The sequence below is a fragment of the Aedes aegypti genome, chromosome 1, assembly GCF_002204515.2.
Source record: "Aedes aegypti strain LVP_AGWG chromosome 1, AaegL5.0 Primary Assembly, whole genome shotgun sequence".
In the NCBI taxonomy this organism is placed as follows: domain Eukaryota; kingdom Metazoa; phylum Arthropoda; class Insecta; order Diptera; family Culicidae; genus Aedes; species Aedes aegypti.
This window is the reverse complement of record NC_035107.1, coordinates 199,772,857-199,790,742: the sequence shown is the minus strand read 5'-3', so window position 1 is coordinate 199,790,742 and position 17,886 is coordinate 199,772,857. Positions and strand designations below refer to the sequence as shown.

Sequence of the window (17,886 nt, the reverse complement as noted above, 5' to 3'; positions counted from 1 at the left end):
AAAATATACTCAATTTTGGGTTGATTTAACGCAAAATTGAGAAAAGTTGCATTTACCCAAATTTTGGCTTATTGGGCCAAAGTACCCCCATTGGGTAGATGCAGCTCTCTCTATTTCTGACAACATCCGTGTGGGAGAAAGAGAAAACCGAGAGATTTTGGTTTGAAACTATAATCGATATACTTAATTTTGGGTTAAGTAAACTCAAAAATTAGGTAAAAATATTTCTCCGTGTGCGGCTGTGAATAGGGCCTTTTACGGAAACAAAATTCGCCCTCTATAAAACATTGATTCTTTCGGAGAGCCTACGGGCACGAAGCGTGGACGTTAAACGAGGCAGACCGGAATGTTTTCGGTGTTTTCGAGCGTTAAGGTGAAACAGTTTTGAATCAACTTTTAAGATTGCACTAAAACTTCAAAGGCACAAATCTCGCGAAGAAAGCATCCATCAACAGCGCACTTTTTATGTTGGCTTTGTGCACTAGCAGAAAGCTTAAAATAAGAAGATCAGAAACGTTTGCCTTCTATTTCTTCAGTTTAGTGCCTTTGAAAACGTGAGTAGGGGCACAAATCGGCCATTGTGCCGGCCATCTTTGGATTCCGATATTATCAAGTGTGTAAAATATGACATATTTCAGTGGGCTAGTCAATTAGTGCGAATGTCGGAAGAAAGAATTGCGAAAATAATATTCAGCAGGGAATCAGGTAGAGGTCGCGGCGTCGGGGAACACCATGAATACGCTGGCTGTACGCAGTGGAAGAGGACCTGGCGACCCTAAAGGTTCGGGGCAATTGGAGAAGTTTCGCCCAAGACCGACGAAGATGGAGCTCTACAATACGTCCAGCAATGGCGTGACGCTACGCTGTAGCCATCAAGGTATCAAGGTAGGTAATGGATTACCTGCTTTACTCTTGCCTACAGTTGATCAGCAGAAGTTTTCTTGTTTTATTTTGTATGGGGAAAGGCATCTAAATTCAAATATCTCGTAAATGAAAGCATTAATCGAAAAAATATTTGGTAGGCTCGATAGTCATTATCATTATGTACAACCGGTACCAAATATTTTTTAGAAAATAGTTCCCAATTTTGAGAAATAATTCGTTAGATGCTTTTCGCCATACAAATATTTTTCGCGTTACCTTTTAGCGATTTTTCGTGCATAGACACTAGCGCATGTGCGTTACGGTGTGGCGAGTAGCGAATCAAGACATGCATGTAACCCATTGTCAAATACCTACTGATTCATTGACAAATCATTTTTTATTACACGAAGTCGTGGAATCAGTCCTATCACAAAACTAGAATGGATAAGTGATACAATATACAACACTCGTTTTTTGGTGTTACCATCTAAGTTTATATTAAAAATGTAACATCCTGATTAACTACTTCCTCTTGCCCCCCTTAAACTTCGGTTTTCCTTGACCTTTTCCTTCCCCTTTCTTACCGGCATACTTTGACTTTCCCTTGTAGTCTCCGCCAGTTTTCTTTCCCGAGAACTTACCGCCTTTCTTAGATGGCGTCCCTTTTCCCTTGAAGGAACCTTTGCCCTTCTTTCCTGGCCCAGCCCGACCTCTACGGTCATCTCTATCATCTTCATCGTATTCCTTCTTCTTGTCCAGTTTGGGCTTCTTCGGTTTCAGCGAATAGTTCGATCCCTTTGGAATGAAAGGCCTCTTTCTGGTGCCGCTTTGTCCTTGGAACAGTTCTTTTTCTGGCGCTTCCCCAATAGCATCCTCATAGTATCGGGTATCATCCTCATCCGACTGCTCGCCAATGGCTTCCTCAGCATCCTTGAGCAACTGCTTGTCCCTGTCGGTGAGAGTTCCACCAGAAGTCTTGGCCTTGTGTTCTGCCTTCTGAACGTCCTTCTTTTTCTTGTTCTCCTCCTGCTTCTCCTTGCGTTGCTCCTTCAGACGCTTTTTGGCGGCACGCTTCTTGCGCAGCTCCTCCACTTCGATGGCATTCTTCTGGATGTAGTCGTGATACAGAACTTCTCCCGTCAGCAAATCTTCCTCGATCTTCATCAGGCGCATTGTTACACGAGGCCCAATTTCGTGCAACCGCAACGAAGATTTGTTGTCCGCAAGGTTGCCTCTCCGTAGATTTTGCGGAAGAACAACATGAGTTTCTTCGTCATCGAATTCAGAGTCAGACAGCAAATGACCTTTCTCCACAAAATCAGCGATGTCTTCAAACTTGGACATGTTGGGGATGTTTCGTGTTACGACTTTCTTAACACCCTTGTTCAAGTTCACCGGTACCACAGTGACGGAATAGTGGCGCAGATCGATCAGTTTGGAAACTGGATTGTACGATAGAAGAACACACCGTTTCAACGACGAAAGCTTCACCGTTGATAAATTGATGGGCGGAAACATGTTCTGGAAAGTCGAAGCCATTAGTTTCAGATGTCTTCCTTCACCGCTGAAACTATTCAGAATGACCAACGGGGCCGTATGGAAGCTTTCCTCGTCCACAAATTGCTTTTTCGTCATACTGATCACGTCCTTGGCGAGAGTGTATTGCGTCACCTGTGGATTATGGAAGTGGCTTATTTTTGATTATTCATGTTTTTAATGTTGGTAGCAGGTAACTTTTTAGACGCGTTTCTAAAAAATCTATTTTAATGAAAGGTTTCTAAACTCTATTTTTACTAGAAATTTGTACAGAAATTCCTCCAGAAATTATATAAGGAGTGATTAACCTTTCGGTTGTCGCGCGAATTTTTGTAACCCAGACACCTTCGGCATGGCTTTCCCGCGGACTCTAACCACTCGGCTAAGCCTATTGATCGTTGATCATCTGACTTTTAAGATATTTCGATGATCCTTGGGGGATTCCATATAAAATTACCATGGTCGTCATTTTTTTAGTTAATTTATAAAAAACAAAAAAATTGAGCCGTACAATGTCAGGTAATAAGGACCTAAAGGAAAAAAATCGGTTGAGTTGTCTCCAAGAAATCATAGAATTAAAATATGATTTTTTTTTAGTTTTCAGAAGCCTAATACGGTCAGAGGGGAGTATCAGACATATAAATGGCTATGCGTTGGTCCCCCAAGCCATTTCAGAATATCTCTGGATCAAAATCGACACAAACTCTGAATGTAGAAGAGTATTTTGGGAACTTGTTGAGAATCGTGCAAAAAATCTAAAAACAAAAAAGTTATCGTGATTTTGATATATTTTTGTTGTAAAAATTATGATGCTAGTAGAGGGGTTAATCTACTTGCAGTGAATCCTAGTGGCAAAGTTCTAGAGGCTTCAGAGAAACCCCAAAGACTATTATGCAACTATTCCACAAGTTCTCAATGATATTTTCTCAGTTTCCGAGGAATGATTCGGAAACTAGTGTTTTTTTTCCAGATAATTCTTCTGGAATACTTTGAGGTACTCTTTATGTGATGCTATTTAGGGATTTTCAGGGGATACTTAGAGGAATTTCTTCAGAATTTGGCCCAGAACATCTCAAACGCTAATTCATCCAGTAATTTGTAATCCTATAGAATATCCCAGGATTTCCTCCACATGTTTTTTTCATGTGTCCTTTTACAGGGTTTTCCAGCTGTTACTTCTAGGATATTTCCCATGGATCCTACAGGAGTTCTTCCACAAAGGTTTATTCCAAAGTTTAAAAAAATAAGTTCGACATTTAAAAAAAACCCCTACAATAATTCCTACGCCAATTTTTAATTTTATTCCTGGTATTTTTATAAGGATTATTAAAAAAATCATCTACGAGTACTCATTCTCCAAAAACTCCTTGAGGCATTAGTCGATGAAATCTATCATAAACTTTTCAAAAATTTCCCAATAAACTAGATCTGGTATACCTCATTAAGTTTCTCCAGCATTTCATCAACATATTATTGCTTCAATTTATTTTTCAAATAAATTTCCAAAATTCCATGGATTCTTCAAATCTTCATTCAAGATTCCACACTAATTAATACTACAGCAATTATTACAGTCCGATCACTCATACTTAAATTTCTTCAGCGATTGTTTCCAAATTTCTTCAAAAAGTCTTACAGAGATTCGAATTTTTTTTCAGTTATTTATCAATTTATTACAAACATCCTAGAGAAAAAATATCAATAATCCAGGAATTCTTTCAGAGATCATCGTATGAATTCATCAAGGCATACTTAGAATTCAAGTTCCATCAGAGATTACTGTAGGGTTTTCTTTAGTAATTCCTTGCGGATTTACAGATGCTTAATTTACGAATTCAGTATAGGAAAGTAGATCGTTCCAGACAGGCGTGATGAAAAACAGCATTTTACGATGAGAAATTGCAAAAAAATAGGGCGATATTTAATAATTTCTAAACCTTCGCTTCCATTTCATGTAAAATAAAATAGGTATAGGTACATAATATTGTATTTCTATTTCAAAATTGACGAAGTTTAAGAATATTCTGCTCATACAAAATAAGAAATGGCATACCTAATCTCGGGGATTCGATTTAGAGTAGTTCCTGTGATTGATACTAGTTCTAGGAGTTCCAAAGAATTTCCTGTATAAAATCTTGAAAAAAAATCTTTAAGCATTCCTAGAGAAATCATGGTAGGTATTTCTGGACAAATTCTTGGTAGAATTTGGGTAGAGATCCTCCTTCTGAAAGTATTCTAAAAAACTTCAAACATTTCATTAGAAATCCATGAAAATATTCCTGAAGCACCAGTGGAATAGTCGACTAGAATCTCTGAAAGTATGTCTGGGGTCGCTCTGAAGCATCTCTGTAATTATGTACGGCGACTTATTCACAAAACGAAGAAGGAAATTTTGGTATAAAAGCTACCAGCCCTGTGGTTCTAACACTTTACTTACCCGGAAGGTCAGAGTCGGTCCCTTTGGCATGCGAATGATTTTCAGTGACAACGTTTGCGGGGACAGCGAGAACAGGCACATGTGTGATACGTGGAAGAATCCGGACAGGTGGACAAAATCCTTGACCTTGTTGACGCGTCGTTCCCGCAGGGCGCTAGCGGTAAAAGGTTCCATCATGCGACGGAAATCTCGGGACAGTGCCACCACCGAGGAACACCTTTCGCCTCGATGGATAACAAATGTGTGCGGTGCATTCTTGAGTGCCGTCGGTTCTTCGAAAACGGGAGCATCCACCTTCACTTTGGGCGCTTTCTTGTTGCGACGTCCTTTTTTGCGCATTTTGGCTTAAATATTTTAGCTGGATGTTTGAATTTCAACAGAAAACACGCGTGTTTTTTTTTTTTTTTGGATTGTCTTTTCGACTGGCTAAGACCACGAGTTGGTCCATCTCGCCAAACACGCGTGTTTGGGAAACTAGAAAATGAGCGAACCGACCAAACCAAAGTTGAAGCACGTTTGTTGTGACAGTTTTCAGCCCAGTGCTAAAAATATTATAGCAAAGCGCACAAAATAACGAGAGCAACTTACAAAGTGGACGTTAGTAATCATTGGTTAATGGCTAGTACCGCTGTTCATAAATACAAAAGGATATTGGCTTGTTCACAAATTTCATAGATGGCCACCCACCCCTTCGTAACGCTTTTTGTATGAATGTTTAACAAATTTTGTATGAACTGTAACGTCATGAGGACACCCACCCTCCCTCTACAGTGTTATGAAATTTGTGGATGGGCCCTAGGACAAGAAACGATCAAAAAATTGATTCCGCTAGGGTTTATTCATATATTTCATAACGCTAAAATTGGCAATTCTGGACACCCACCCACCCCCTAGTGACGCTTTTTGTATTGATAGTCTGCTATTTCTGTATGAGTCGTAACCACGTTCGGACACTCACCCACCTCCTAAAGCGTTATGAAAATTGTGAATGGGTCCCAAGGGGCAAGACAGATTCAACATGAGTGAATATTTGCACCAGAGTTTACTCATAAGGCCCCAAGCACAATGTGAACGGCAACGCGGTACAACGGCAAAACGGCATGCCCATCTTGATCTGTACTTCACTTATCAATCCCATGTTGACTAAATCCTTTTCAACGTTGACTTGACAAGTAGAGTGTAGCTTAAGATGGGGTTGCCGTTTTGCCATTGTACCGCGCTGCCGCTCACATTGTGCTTGGGGCTTAATTCATCAAAGTCGAACAAAACGACTGTCCGAGAAGAGTATCATAAATCATCCTGAATGGAGTTTTGCCTGTGGTGTAGTCTAAAGTGCGTGTTAATAAAACCTATGGCACGACGTAATAATGAATGATCTTTCAGTTCGAATCTCCTACATTATGAGCTCCATAACGATAATAAAAAACAAACAAAAAAACTTTATTCGATTCATATTTTATTTTATAGGTGTAAATACAAAATATTGGAATATAGACTCGTCATCGAAACTGAGTAAAATTTCCGACAGGAAATAGACCTGTTTCTTCCGCGAATTGTAAACGGAATATTTCTCCCGGCACTGGAAATTCACCTCATTTGCAGTTTTTTCCTCCAGGTCGATCGGTCTCGTGTCTTTCTCGGGCAAACATATTTGTAGTTAGAGGTTGGCGTTTTCTTTTCAGCAGCTTTTTTCTTTCTTTTTCTCCCCATGTTTTGGGCAAATTCATCTGCTTTCGGCCACTTACTTGGTTTTTGATTCCGATTTGGTTCAATCTCCAGACTTGGCATAGCGTATGCGTAGTAGCAGCAGGATAACCGTTTGATTGTTTCAAAAGGCATGTCTTCCACGCTGGATCCATTGCTGTGTTCAGCTCAGGAATATTTCCTAGGAAAAATTGAACTATAGCAAATTAAGGAAATTCAAAAACATAAAAATGTGGATTTACTCACTTTAATTTGAAATCACTTCAAAACTTTTCATCTTTTTTATTTTACGTTGATTAGATTCGACAGACTGAGTTTGGTTTATTATTGGTTTTGTTGTATACCATTTTGTCAAAACCAAGATGATTTAAGGATGGGAATTTTGATTTGCAAATTCCTCAGAGTTGCTCAGAGTTACTCTGAACTGCTCCAGATTCACCCTGCTTTGAACACTGTCTTGCCCCTTGCCTTGACCTCAAGGGAAATAGGGTCCTAAAATGTTTGATAAAAACTTGTTTTAATTAAATAACACGATATAGCGTGTTCTTGCAAACACTTTGGCAAATTTTCCCACTCAAAGAACGGCTATAACATTTCAAACTTTAATTTTGAAAATGAGTCCAAATTTGAACCTTGACACTTTTGATCATGTTTGACGTGAACGTAGTCGACAAAAACGCCACAGGGGCTCGACGTTTTTACACTGGGGTTGTTCCTATCTGACATTTCGGAAGGGACACGGAGAAAAAAATACACCCAAAATTTGAGTTTAAAGCAGGGGGTGTGACAAAATTTCAAAAATCAGAAAAAAAATATTTTTTTGGGCAGGAAACTAACAAAAAGCATTCAAAAATTGAGTAAACATGTGTTTTTGGCCTAAACTTAAGCGTTTGGTACTAAAATTGGGACAGGGCTTTAGGACCCTATGAGCCATTTTACGAAGCAGGTCAAATGACAGGAGACCTGGGATTTTTCAATCATCGTCGTCAGTTTTCGCGATGATGATGGTTGAAAACTGTGCGCATTTCTAGCGTAGCGTTTCATTCAGGCGAAAACATAAATGGAGAAAAATTATTAAAATATTTCTGATCACAAAAGTACCTTTTTATGTGCAATATAAGTAACAATGAGGTAGCTGATACAATAACTAGGTGTAATGTTGCAGTAACGAACATTTTTGGATCTCTTTTTTGTCATTTTCTCCATGTCCCCGTTTGGTAGATGAGGCGTTGTTAAAAATCACACTGGATTTAATCCCAGGTCTCCTGTCAATTGACGCCGCAGCGACGATCAGCTGTTCCGAAACGTCTCGTAAAATGGCTTATTCCCTGATTTAGTAGGTAGTCGACACACTGTATTAACGATATGAGCCTCTACATGCTATAAAACGTTTGACTTTTACTGTGCGCCCTGTTTTCAAGTCGTTTGTAAGAGCGAGCGAGACAGCACCAACACACGGCGCACAGTAAAAGTCAGAAGAACAAAAGAATTTATGGCACGTACAGAGGCTCATTATCAGCCTCTGTAAGTGCCATAAATTCCTTTGTTCTTTTGACTTTTACTATGAACCTCTGTACGTGCCATAAATTCTTTTGTTCTCATGACTTTTACTGTGCGCCGTGTGTTGGTGCTGTCTCGCTCTCTCCCACAAGCAACTTGAAAACAGGGCGCACAGTAAAAGTCAAACGTTTTATAGCATGCATAGGCTCATGCGCCTTGTGTTGGTGCTGTCTCGCTCTCTCTCACGGGCAACTTGAAAACAGTGCGCACAGTAAAAGTCAAACATATGGCATGCAGAGGCTCATTTGGATGACCCACAGTAACAAATTGCAAATTAAAAAAAAACGGTGTAGAATGAGCCATTTTACAAGACGTTTCGGAACAGCTGATCGCCGCAACGGCGTCAATTGACAGGAGACCTGGGATTAAATTCAGCGTGATTTTCAACAACGCCTCATCTTACCAAACGAGGACATGGAGAAAATGACAAAAATGAGATCCAAAAATGTTCGTTACTGCAACATTACACCTAGTTATTGTATCAGCTACCTCTTTGTTACCCATATTGCACATAAAAAAGCACTTTTGTGATCAGAAATATTTTAATAATTTTTCTCCATTTAAGTTTTCGCCTGGATGAAAAGCTACGCTAGAAATGCGCACAGTCATCAACCATCATCGTCGCGAAAACTGACGACGATGATTGAAAAATCCCAGGTCTCCTGTCATTTGATCAGGCTTCGTAAAATGGCTTATTAAATGGCCACCCTACCATCAAATGACAACTTCCATTGACGGACCTGTTAACTGCTCATCCATATTATCAACACTGGGTTGTATATTATGACTCATTGTCAGTGCCTCCAAAAACTTATTTTATCTCGGAAATCCTGGATATCTATTATCTGGTCGGAAGTTCAATGAGTTGAAATTATAAATGCATGATAAACATATAAAAATCTTAAGAAACACGAAATTTAAGTTTACAGCATTCCAAATCAAGTCATTTCATATGAAATTCGTAATCTCAAAGATTTAGCGGATATAATTTCCCTCGGATTCGGCAGCCCTGGCCCCATCAACCAGCGGATCATCGCTCGCAAAAAGAACGATCCAGGCAACCGTCACCATCAGGAGAGTGCAGCCAGAGCCGACATTTTGTTTCTCGTCGAATCAGCCAACAATCGTCGCAACGTCTCTTATTCGCAAAGTTCACGGGCCGGGAACAACCCTTGGACCACTCTTTTTCTGTCCCGTTTGAAAACCTGCTCGGGGGTCGCGGAACCGGAATCAGAACGTCGCGAGTTATTCTTCTGTTCAGCGGAAAATCGGTGCGGATACTTTTTCCTTTCTTTCGTTCCTTGCTGTGGACGTGTCCAACTAGCAGAAGCCAGTTTTGGACTTTTGTGTGTGAATAAGAAAAGCCAACTGCGCTAAAACAAGGAATCTGGTGCATCCGGAGGAAAAGAGGTCTGGTTTCATCGGTATATTTTTCCGCTCGGGAGGAAGAAACAGTGACATGAGCAGTTTTGGATCCGATTCCATCAGAGCCTGAGGAGAAGAAACTTACTTCTAGTCGGATTACCGCAAAGGAAAAAGTTCAAAGTAAGAAAGTGAATGTTTTGTGCAATAGTAGTCACTTTCTATCTTTTGGAGCTTGGAATGGCCGGAATTGACCGGAAATTGTGATCGGGTTAAGTAGTGTTCAATATTGTGCTGGAAAATATCGTCTCATCATATTCTGCATATCAGAATGATTATCATTCACTACTTGGTGGCTAAAAGTCACTTCTCACATCAGTCATCAGTGTTGTGTCGTCCCTTGCTACAGGTGTATGTGTGAGTGCATGTGACGGTTTTGCGGGAGTGTGTATGTGTGCGTGAAATGCATCAGAACAATAGGGTAGGGTGTTGTGTTACGTTCGACAAAGAAATACTTCAATGTCGAATTCGTTTTTGAACCTAGGTTGGAACTGACGCAACCTATTCTGAATTACAGTTTCAACCCTAACCCGATTCAGGTTCGACCGAACTACAATTTGCTTGACGTTGGTTTGTTTATGTGTTGATCACCGACCCAGTTCCTAAAAACGAAAACGACATAAGGTAATTTGCGACTATGTTACTGTGGGTCATCTAAATAATATCGTTAAATATTATAGTGTGTCGACTACTTGTGAAACAAGGGATTGAGGGATAAATAAATAAATCATTCAGGGCATATTGATACTATGTCCTAAATATCATTGACTGCAAAGTTAAAATATTGTTTACCTACAGTAGGGAAAATGTACCATTAGTTCACCTAAAAGGAAAGAGATAAAATATGCTGATAAATCGTGCTAAAATATGCTGATAAATCCATGAAATCACGAATCATTTAAAATTTCTCTGCAATCATCCCTTGTATCAAAATAGGAATACTGTTCCTTTTGTGGAGGTATGATTTCATTTCATGGTGCAATCCATTGGTTTCTTATGAGATCCTCCACTATGGGTACTGCTGCACCACAATAGGTGCAAAGAATCAAAAGTTTTCGGCAAAAGAGTTATTAAAAATAGCTTTACGATTAAATTTCAGGGCCTTCCGATGCCAATGCTCATCACATCATCTGTGGGCAGTAGTGTGGGACAAAATTTAGATTCTCGCTCCAGTCCACTTTTTGGATTGCATTTAGGTCCCATACCAACTGTGCAAAATTTCAGCTCGATCGGAGAAACTATATTTTAGCGCCAGCCGTTCAAAGTTTGTATGGGATGTACTATAGGAAAACTTACTTTTGCAAAAAAAAAAATGCCAGAGGCCGCCCATTGACCTCTATAAAAATTCTGAACACAGACCTCGATAGGTATTTTTACGATGAAGAATATTGCCGAAGACCGCGAAACAATCCGACACTTGTGAAAAAAGTTATTCAATGAAAACCTAATGGCAACGCGACGTTGATTAACACGTAAAGGAATAACAATAATAACAAAATCGGGCAAAATTTAGGAATAGGCTATGCTTAATAACCTTTTTCACAAGCATCGGATTGCTTTGCGGTCTTCGACAATGTTGTTCATCGTAGAAATACCTATCGAGGTCTGTGTTCAGATTTTTTTTATAGAGGTCAATGGGCGGCCTCTGGCAATTTTTTTTTGCAAAAGTAAGTTTGCCCATAGTAAATCCCATACAAACTTTGAACGGCTGGCGCTAATATATAGTTTCTCCGATCGAGCTGAAATTTTGCACAGTTGTTATGGGACCTAAATGCAATCCAAAAAGTGGACTGGAGCGTGAATCTAAATTTTTCATATAACCGTGTCCCAGGCTAGCTCAGATATTAATTTTAGAGCCTCCAGTCTGTTTGAACACTTAAGTAGTACAGATCCTGGATTACTTAATATTAGCAATCGCCCAACCTTCATGGTATCTGTTAGAGAAGAAGTGTTAGACATAACGCTCTTCTCTAACATAATTAGTCACGAGTTGACGAATTGGCATTTATCAGATGCGGAATCATTATCTGATCATCGCTACATCTTCTTTCAACATTCGAATGTAACTTCGTAGTCTTTTGCGTTTTAGGAATCCCCGGTTGACAAACTGGGAACTCTATATTGAATTGGTTGCGACCTGGGAGGGAGAAACCAATACAAAATTTCTCTACGTCACAATCAGCCGAGATTTTGCTGTCACAAACTGTTGCTGTGAGCCCGGATCTTAAACAATAGACAAACATGATGAAAGCGCCTAATTAGCCAAAGCATATTTTTGCATTTCATCAAAAGTAGCAAAAATCGAATCAATTCATGCACATCCAAAAGTAACGTCACGAGAGCACCGTTCATTCTAATTGAATATAACGTATTGGAATGAGACTCTTTTTACAGTTTTCAATAAAATTGAAAATTAAACGCATAGAAAACTGTGGCCCTTTTTCAATGTTTGTCCAGAAAGATCGAAGGTACACAACAAATGAAAACTAGCGATTTTCACCAAGCCTGCCTTGATTGTCGTTGGCAACCTGGAGTTATCTTGCAGTTTGGAAAAAAAATTGCATCAAATTTCGTGTGTAGTATCTGTGCCTCCCTCCCAGGTTGCGACCAAATTTCATAGATACACTCCGTCCTTAGGAAATCCTAGTGATTTGGATGTTTCCACTTCTGGTGAATTGGGACATAATTGTCTTTGCTCCGAGTAATCTCACAATTGCTTGTCACTTGCCTTATAGGAAATTTTCCAGACAACTCCCTTCACGGGCAGAGTGTACATCTCGCTATTTATAAAGATGTATATTAGATAGTCGAGGCTTGTCATCGCATTTCGAACTCAAATTGATGAACTGAATCCAGTAAACCTTGTATAGCAGGCAGGCGTTGCAGAATTCGCTCTCATTTGAGAATGAAGCACGATCAAAGCAAGCAAAGAAAAACATCCCATCTGTTGCGGTCCACGATCGTCATTGTATCGCAAGGTGTAACAAGTCTGATAAATGAAAGCAGCGAGCGAGAGCCCCAACGAGAGAGCGATGATAAAATCCATTTTTCTCGCTTGTTTACCGTTGGGGATAGGTGTTTTTCTTTACTGGCACGATAAACAATCCACGAACTTCCAATAACAACAGTGTCCCCCAGGCTTGGAGCATGTTTAGAGGGGTTTTATCATGCACTACTATCCCCCCAATCTGATCAAACTTGTAGCAGTATACGATAAACAGTTTCTCATAATGTGCAGCATGTTATGATAGTTACAGAGAGCGATACGTGAGAGATTCTCTCAATTTTCTCAGGATTCAATCCCTGATAGCAGGCACCTGGCCATTCTTCCATCGCTGGAAACGGATTGGCAGATGAGCTAGCTCGCAATGGAGCATCGCATGATTTCATTGTCCCTTAGCCAACAATTCCGATTTCTGAAATGCTGGGTGAAGCTTTTGATCAATTCTCAAGTGGAAACTCTGCACAAATAATATTGGAATATTTTGGAGTCGTGTCGTCAAACAAAATTGTACATTACTGAGTCATTTCCAATGGAAGCTCCTGATAGCTAGCAATGGGCGATGTTGAATCGATTTTCCTTAGGTTAGGAATGTTAGGAACATTCAAAATCGAGTGAAGCGATTTTCTTTAAATGATGAAGTTGATTATAATTTTGTAATTTGCTGATGAACCAAAACCTAGTTTTGAATCAGCCTTGAAGTGTATAATATATAGTTTTTAATTTAAAACATTATTCAATTCAAGGATTTTAATTAGCTTTTGTTGTCATAACTGATTTTGTTTCAATTGTGTTATAAATTCCTCAACCAACTCAGAGGGCTTCTCAGAAAAATGAAATAAAATTTGTTATTTGTAACAATTTTTTATATAATTGTGATACAATTTTGGAGTAATCCACTGGTCGAGGAGATACTCATAGAGAATAATGTTTTAAAAGGGAAAACCCCTTTTGAGTGATTTCTTTTGGAAATCTTTCTCAAAGAGTCACAAAACTAACGTTACACGGTAACAACCCATAACAGAGCCATGATCTTGAAACATAACAATGGGCGTTAAGTTAAGAAGGTCATCAGAAGCCAGTGAGGGAGAAAGTCAAAATCGATTCTGTCGTGACCAGAGCAGCTTTATTTCTATTAAATCCGCTTCTTTCGACGGCCGCAGTGAGGAACACACAGGACGCCGATTGCTGCTCTGCTGTGTCTCGACTCTCCGACGAACAGAGGGCGGTGCCACCCGCTTGCTCATCGTCGGAGCGGTGTAGCTTTCTCCACTGTTGTTCCGCTGCTGCTACTGCTGCTCCTTTTCGTCCGTCCGCTTCAACTATCGTCGATAAACTGATGTGACCGCATCAGGCGATCTTCTTTTATACGTTTGCTTTCCCGTTCATCCTTGACAGCTGTCTGTTGATTGGTTCAGTCGATCAACCAATGAACAGTCACATGAAGTGGAAGACTGTGTCTTATAAAAGCTTATGCTTGCTTTTTTTCATTTTCATTATGGCTCAATCTCTTATACTACATTTCCTCTCACCCCTCTTCCCATTTTTTTTTTATTTATCTAAAACTGATAATTCATGAATGAACTTAAATATCTGTTTAAAGCGCTAAAATGTGTAGCTATTTTATTTGCAATCGTTTTCAATTGTATCCATATTTATTTCCTTCATTTTTTACCCGCTACTTATGCAAATTAGATGGAAAAAAATACGTTTGAAAAAAAATTAGTTTTTTTTATTTGCTTTATAACACTTTAGACTATTCAACATTCCATTCACCCGTTTTTTAAGTTTCGCTTCATGTTATCTTATTATTATGGACATTCTTGCCGGCATGCTATTCCTTTGTTCATTTGAAAAATATTTGTTCTCCAATATCTATTTTTCTATCACAATCTTGTTTTCCCGAACTACAATTCCTATTTTACCATTCTTTCCGGAAACACATCCCTTACACTCTAATGAACAATGTTATCCTTTGAGATCTATTTCTAATCAACCACTACCGTAAACCGTCCTTTATCTTACCAGTTTACAAAACCAAACATTCATTACTTCACATTTCTCAGTAAGGGTTCATTCAAATATAACGTAACGCAATTTTCTTAAGCAAATCTGTCCTTTTTCTCGCCAAACTGCATTTTTAGTTCTACTAAACTGTCCTTTATCTCGCTAGCTAGTATACTTATTTTTGCAGCTAATGCATCCTTCTCGCCAGATATTTTTTTTAAATATCCTTACTGCATTTTTTTGTTACTGCAAACCGGCCATTATTTCGCCAGATTGCAAAAACAAACATTCATTTAATCACATATTTTCATTGAAACTATTTTTTTTTCTTGATATTCTTTTGCTCAGCAAATCAGTCTATTTTCTTATCAGACTGCATTCTTCATTGACAAAAACTGTCCTTTATCTTGTCAGTTTGCAAAACCAAACATTTATTTTATCACATTTTTTCGGTAAAACTGTGATTTTTATTGTCAGATCTTTTTCTCAGCCTGTTCGCCCTCTCTCTCACCAGTCTGCATTATTCATTACTGCAAAGCTGTCCTTTATCTCGCCAGTTTGCAAATCAAATACCCATTCGTTTTATCACATTTTTTCATTACCATTGTGTTTTTTTTTTCTTGACGATTCTGTTACTGAGCAAGTCTGTCCATTCTCTCGCCAGACTGCATATTTAATTACTGCAAAAACTGTCCTTAATCTCATTAGTTTGCAAACCCAAACATTCTTTTTTTCAAATTTTTCAGTGATACTGTGCATTTCTCTAAACTTTTTTTTTTTGTTCAGCAAATCTGTCCTTTCTCTCGCCAGACTGCATTTTTACTTCTGCTAAACTGTCCTTAATCTCGCCAGTTTGCAAACCCAAACATTCAATTTTTTTTCACATTTTTCAGTGATACTGTGCACTTTTTTTTGGTTCAGCAAATCTGTCCTTTCTCTCGCCAGACTGCATTTTTACTTCTGCTAAACTGTCCTTTATCTCGCCAGTTAGCACTCTTATTTTTGCTGCAAATCTGTCCTTATTCTCGCCAGATTGCCGATAGCTTATTCATTAGCCTTTTCAGTTAAACTATCCTTTATCTCGCCAGTTTAACTCTTTTCTCAGCATGTCTGTCCTTTTTCACACCAGACTGCCAAATTCACATTATACTTACTTCTGGGAGAATATACTGCGCCAATGTCGTGACCAGAGCAGCTTTATTTCTATTAAATCCGCTTCTTTCGACGGCCGCAGTGAGGAACACACTGGGCGCCGATTGCTGCTCTGCTGTGTCTCGACGCTCCGACGAACAGAGGGCGGTGCCGGCCGCTTGCTCATCGTCGGAGCGGTGTAGCTTTCTCCACTGTTGTTCCGCTGCTGCTACTGCTGCTCCTTTTCGTCCGTCCGCTTCAACTATCGTCGATAAACTGATGTGACCGCTTCAGGCGATCTTCTTTTATACGTTTGCTTTCCCGTTCATCCTTGACAGCTGTCTGTTGATTGGTTCAGTCGATCAACCAATGAACAGTCACATGATGTGGAAGACTGTGTCTTATAAAAGCTTATGCTTGCTTTTTTTTCATTTTCATTATGGCTCAATCTCTTATACTACAGATTCCAATCTGAAAATAAATGTAAAAAAAAACAAAGAATATCAAACCAAATATGAGATCTCATTCAAAAACTGAAATAAAAGTTTCTTCCTATGACGTACAGATACTGGAATAGGCCGACCCAACTCTACTGTATTATTGATTAATTTATTTCTTGGAGAAACGAATTTGTGACAGTGAAATACAATATGAATGATTGATGTCTTCATAAAATTTCCTACAATCACATAAATTGGATTCTACTATGTTGATGCGATACAAATGGTTGTTATAAATACAATGATTTGACATCAATCTCGACAAAGAGTAACATTTTTTAACCATGGAAAATGACTTTAGGACAAATATAATGACACCAATCCAAAAAAGATTTTACTTTCAATTTCGGATTCAGAAGGTAGGAAGTTACGGCTGTAACTTATTTCGTGATGAACACCAAATTTAGGTAATGTCTGTTGCCTGTTCACATTTTACTATGAGCAGGAATCCAAACAAATTGTATGATAAATCATTAAGAACTAAGTTTAAGTAATATTGTTTTCATCATTATAATAATATGATGAGTGTTGAAATTGAAATTAATTGTATTCAAGGCCTGGAGACAACTCCATCTATCAGAACAAACAATATAAATATTTGGTGTACAATCTCTAATCAAGTTTCACGCAAAATAAAGAGCAGTTAATTCTGCTGAGAAAAAAAACAAAAACAATGACCAGAAAATAAATTATATACACCAAAACCTGCGAGTCCTTCAATCAATGAACCATCAGTATGATAAAATTGCGCAGGAGTAATTCCATTGAATTTACGCTCGAATAAAACATTAGCAAAATGAGGATGTTGAAATTTTGGAATGCGTTTCATTTCATAGAATAAAGTTAAGTCAATTAATGGTTTGTATGAATAAATTGAAAAAAAAAATAACTTTTGTCTCATGAGATGTATTTAAAAATAAGCAAATGTAGAACAGTAGAAAATGATTCAGTTTACGTAATAATAACGGCTGAACAATTTATTACCACCATAAGAACAAGATAATTACAAAATGTGTGGGCAGTTTGCATCAGTTTTAACTTAGACTCTGAAACATGACATGTCCTTGGAAGAAAAATATGCGTGATGTTATTGCAATTTTCATGGAATATTAACTGAGAGAGGAAGCTCTTAATCAGCTTCAGTGAGAAAATGATGTTTAGATTAGAGCTCCACAGTCTTGGAAGTAAGAAAATCTGTTCCACGGCCATTGCCAGTTTCGATTTAAATTAAAATTTTATCTGTCATGTTAAGTTAGGGCAGTATGGCAACTTGTATTTGAAAATGAGAGATCGGGGTCATCCTGGTGGCGGTTACTCTGAAACATTTGATTGTTTGCTGGGTAGAAAAAAGGATGCCGAATGCTTCATGGCGACAAAGGAAGTCGCTCTCTGGCAACGATTTCGGTCTATGAACCGATGCACGAGTTCACTAATTTGACGTCTGAGCGGTGCCGAATTCACTAGTTGCTATGGTCACGTAAATAACACGGCACCGCTCAAACGTCAAATAGTGAATTCGTGCATCGGTCCATTGCTGTGGAGGCTGGAACGATGAGAGGATACAATATATTGCTTGGAAAATCTTTGCAATTTATGAAAGTTCTTCCAAGCAAAGTTTGTGAGGTTTGAAGAGGCTGACTGTTGGGAGACAAATAATTGCTCTGCACGGTGAACTTAGATGTTTTAATCAATTTTCCATGGATACGGGATATCAGCATAGAAAC

General features: G+C 38.7%; 2 protein-coding genes across 2 annotated transcripts in view; one reads left to right on the top strand and one right to left on the bottom strand.

The window, feature by feature from the left end:
- Positions 1 to 1,334: 1,334 nt before the first annotated feature.
- On the bottom strand, positions 1,335 to 5,297 carry LOC5571793 (protein Peter pan). The gene is made up of 2 exons (XM_001659869.2): positions 4,838 to 5,297; positions 1,335 to 2,535 (listed from the first exon to the last, which is right to left on the bottom strand). The coding sequence occupies exons 1-2, from the start codon at positions 5,174 to 5,176 to the stop codon at positions 1,387 to 1,389; spliced, it is 1,488 nt and encodes a 495-aa protein (XP_001659919.1). The 5' UTR covers positions 5,177 to 5,297; the 3' UTR covers positions 1,335 to 1,386.
- A 3,837-nt stretch (positions 5,298 to 9,134) lies between these two features.
- The window catches only part of LOC5571789 (ras-related protein Rab-11B), a 36,251-nt gene continuing 27,499 nt past the window's right edge, over positions 9,135 to 17,886 (top strand). The window contains exon 1 of the mRNA XM_001659868.2: positions 9,135 to 9,646. The gene's annotated coding sequence lies outside the window, so the exon portion shown is untranslated. The remainder of the gene's footprint in view (positions 9,647 to 17,886) is intronic.

Excerpts from the sequence above, each read along its gene's own strand:
- LOC5571793 (XM_001659869.2), bottom strand. The coding sequence starts at position 5,176 with ATGCGCAAAAAAGGACGTCGCAACAAGAAAGCGCCCAAAGTGAAGGTG. Across the intron at positions 2,536-4,837 it reads GACCGACTCTGACCTTCCGG|GTGACGCAATACACTCTCGC; the intron begins GTAAGTAAAGTG and ends CATAATCCACAG.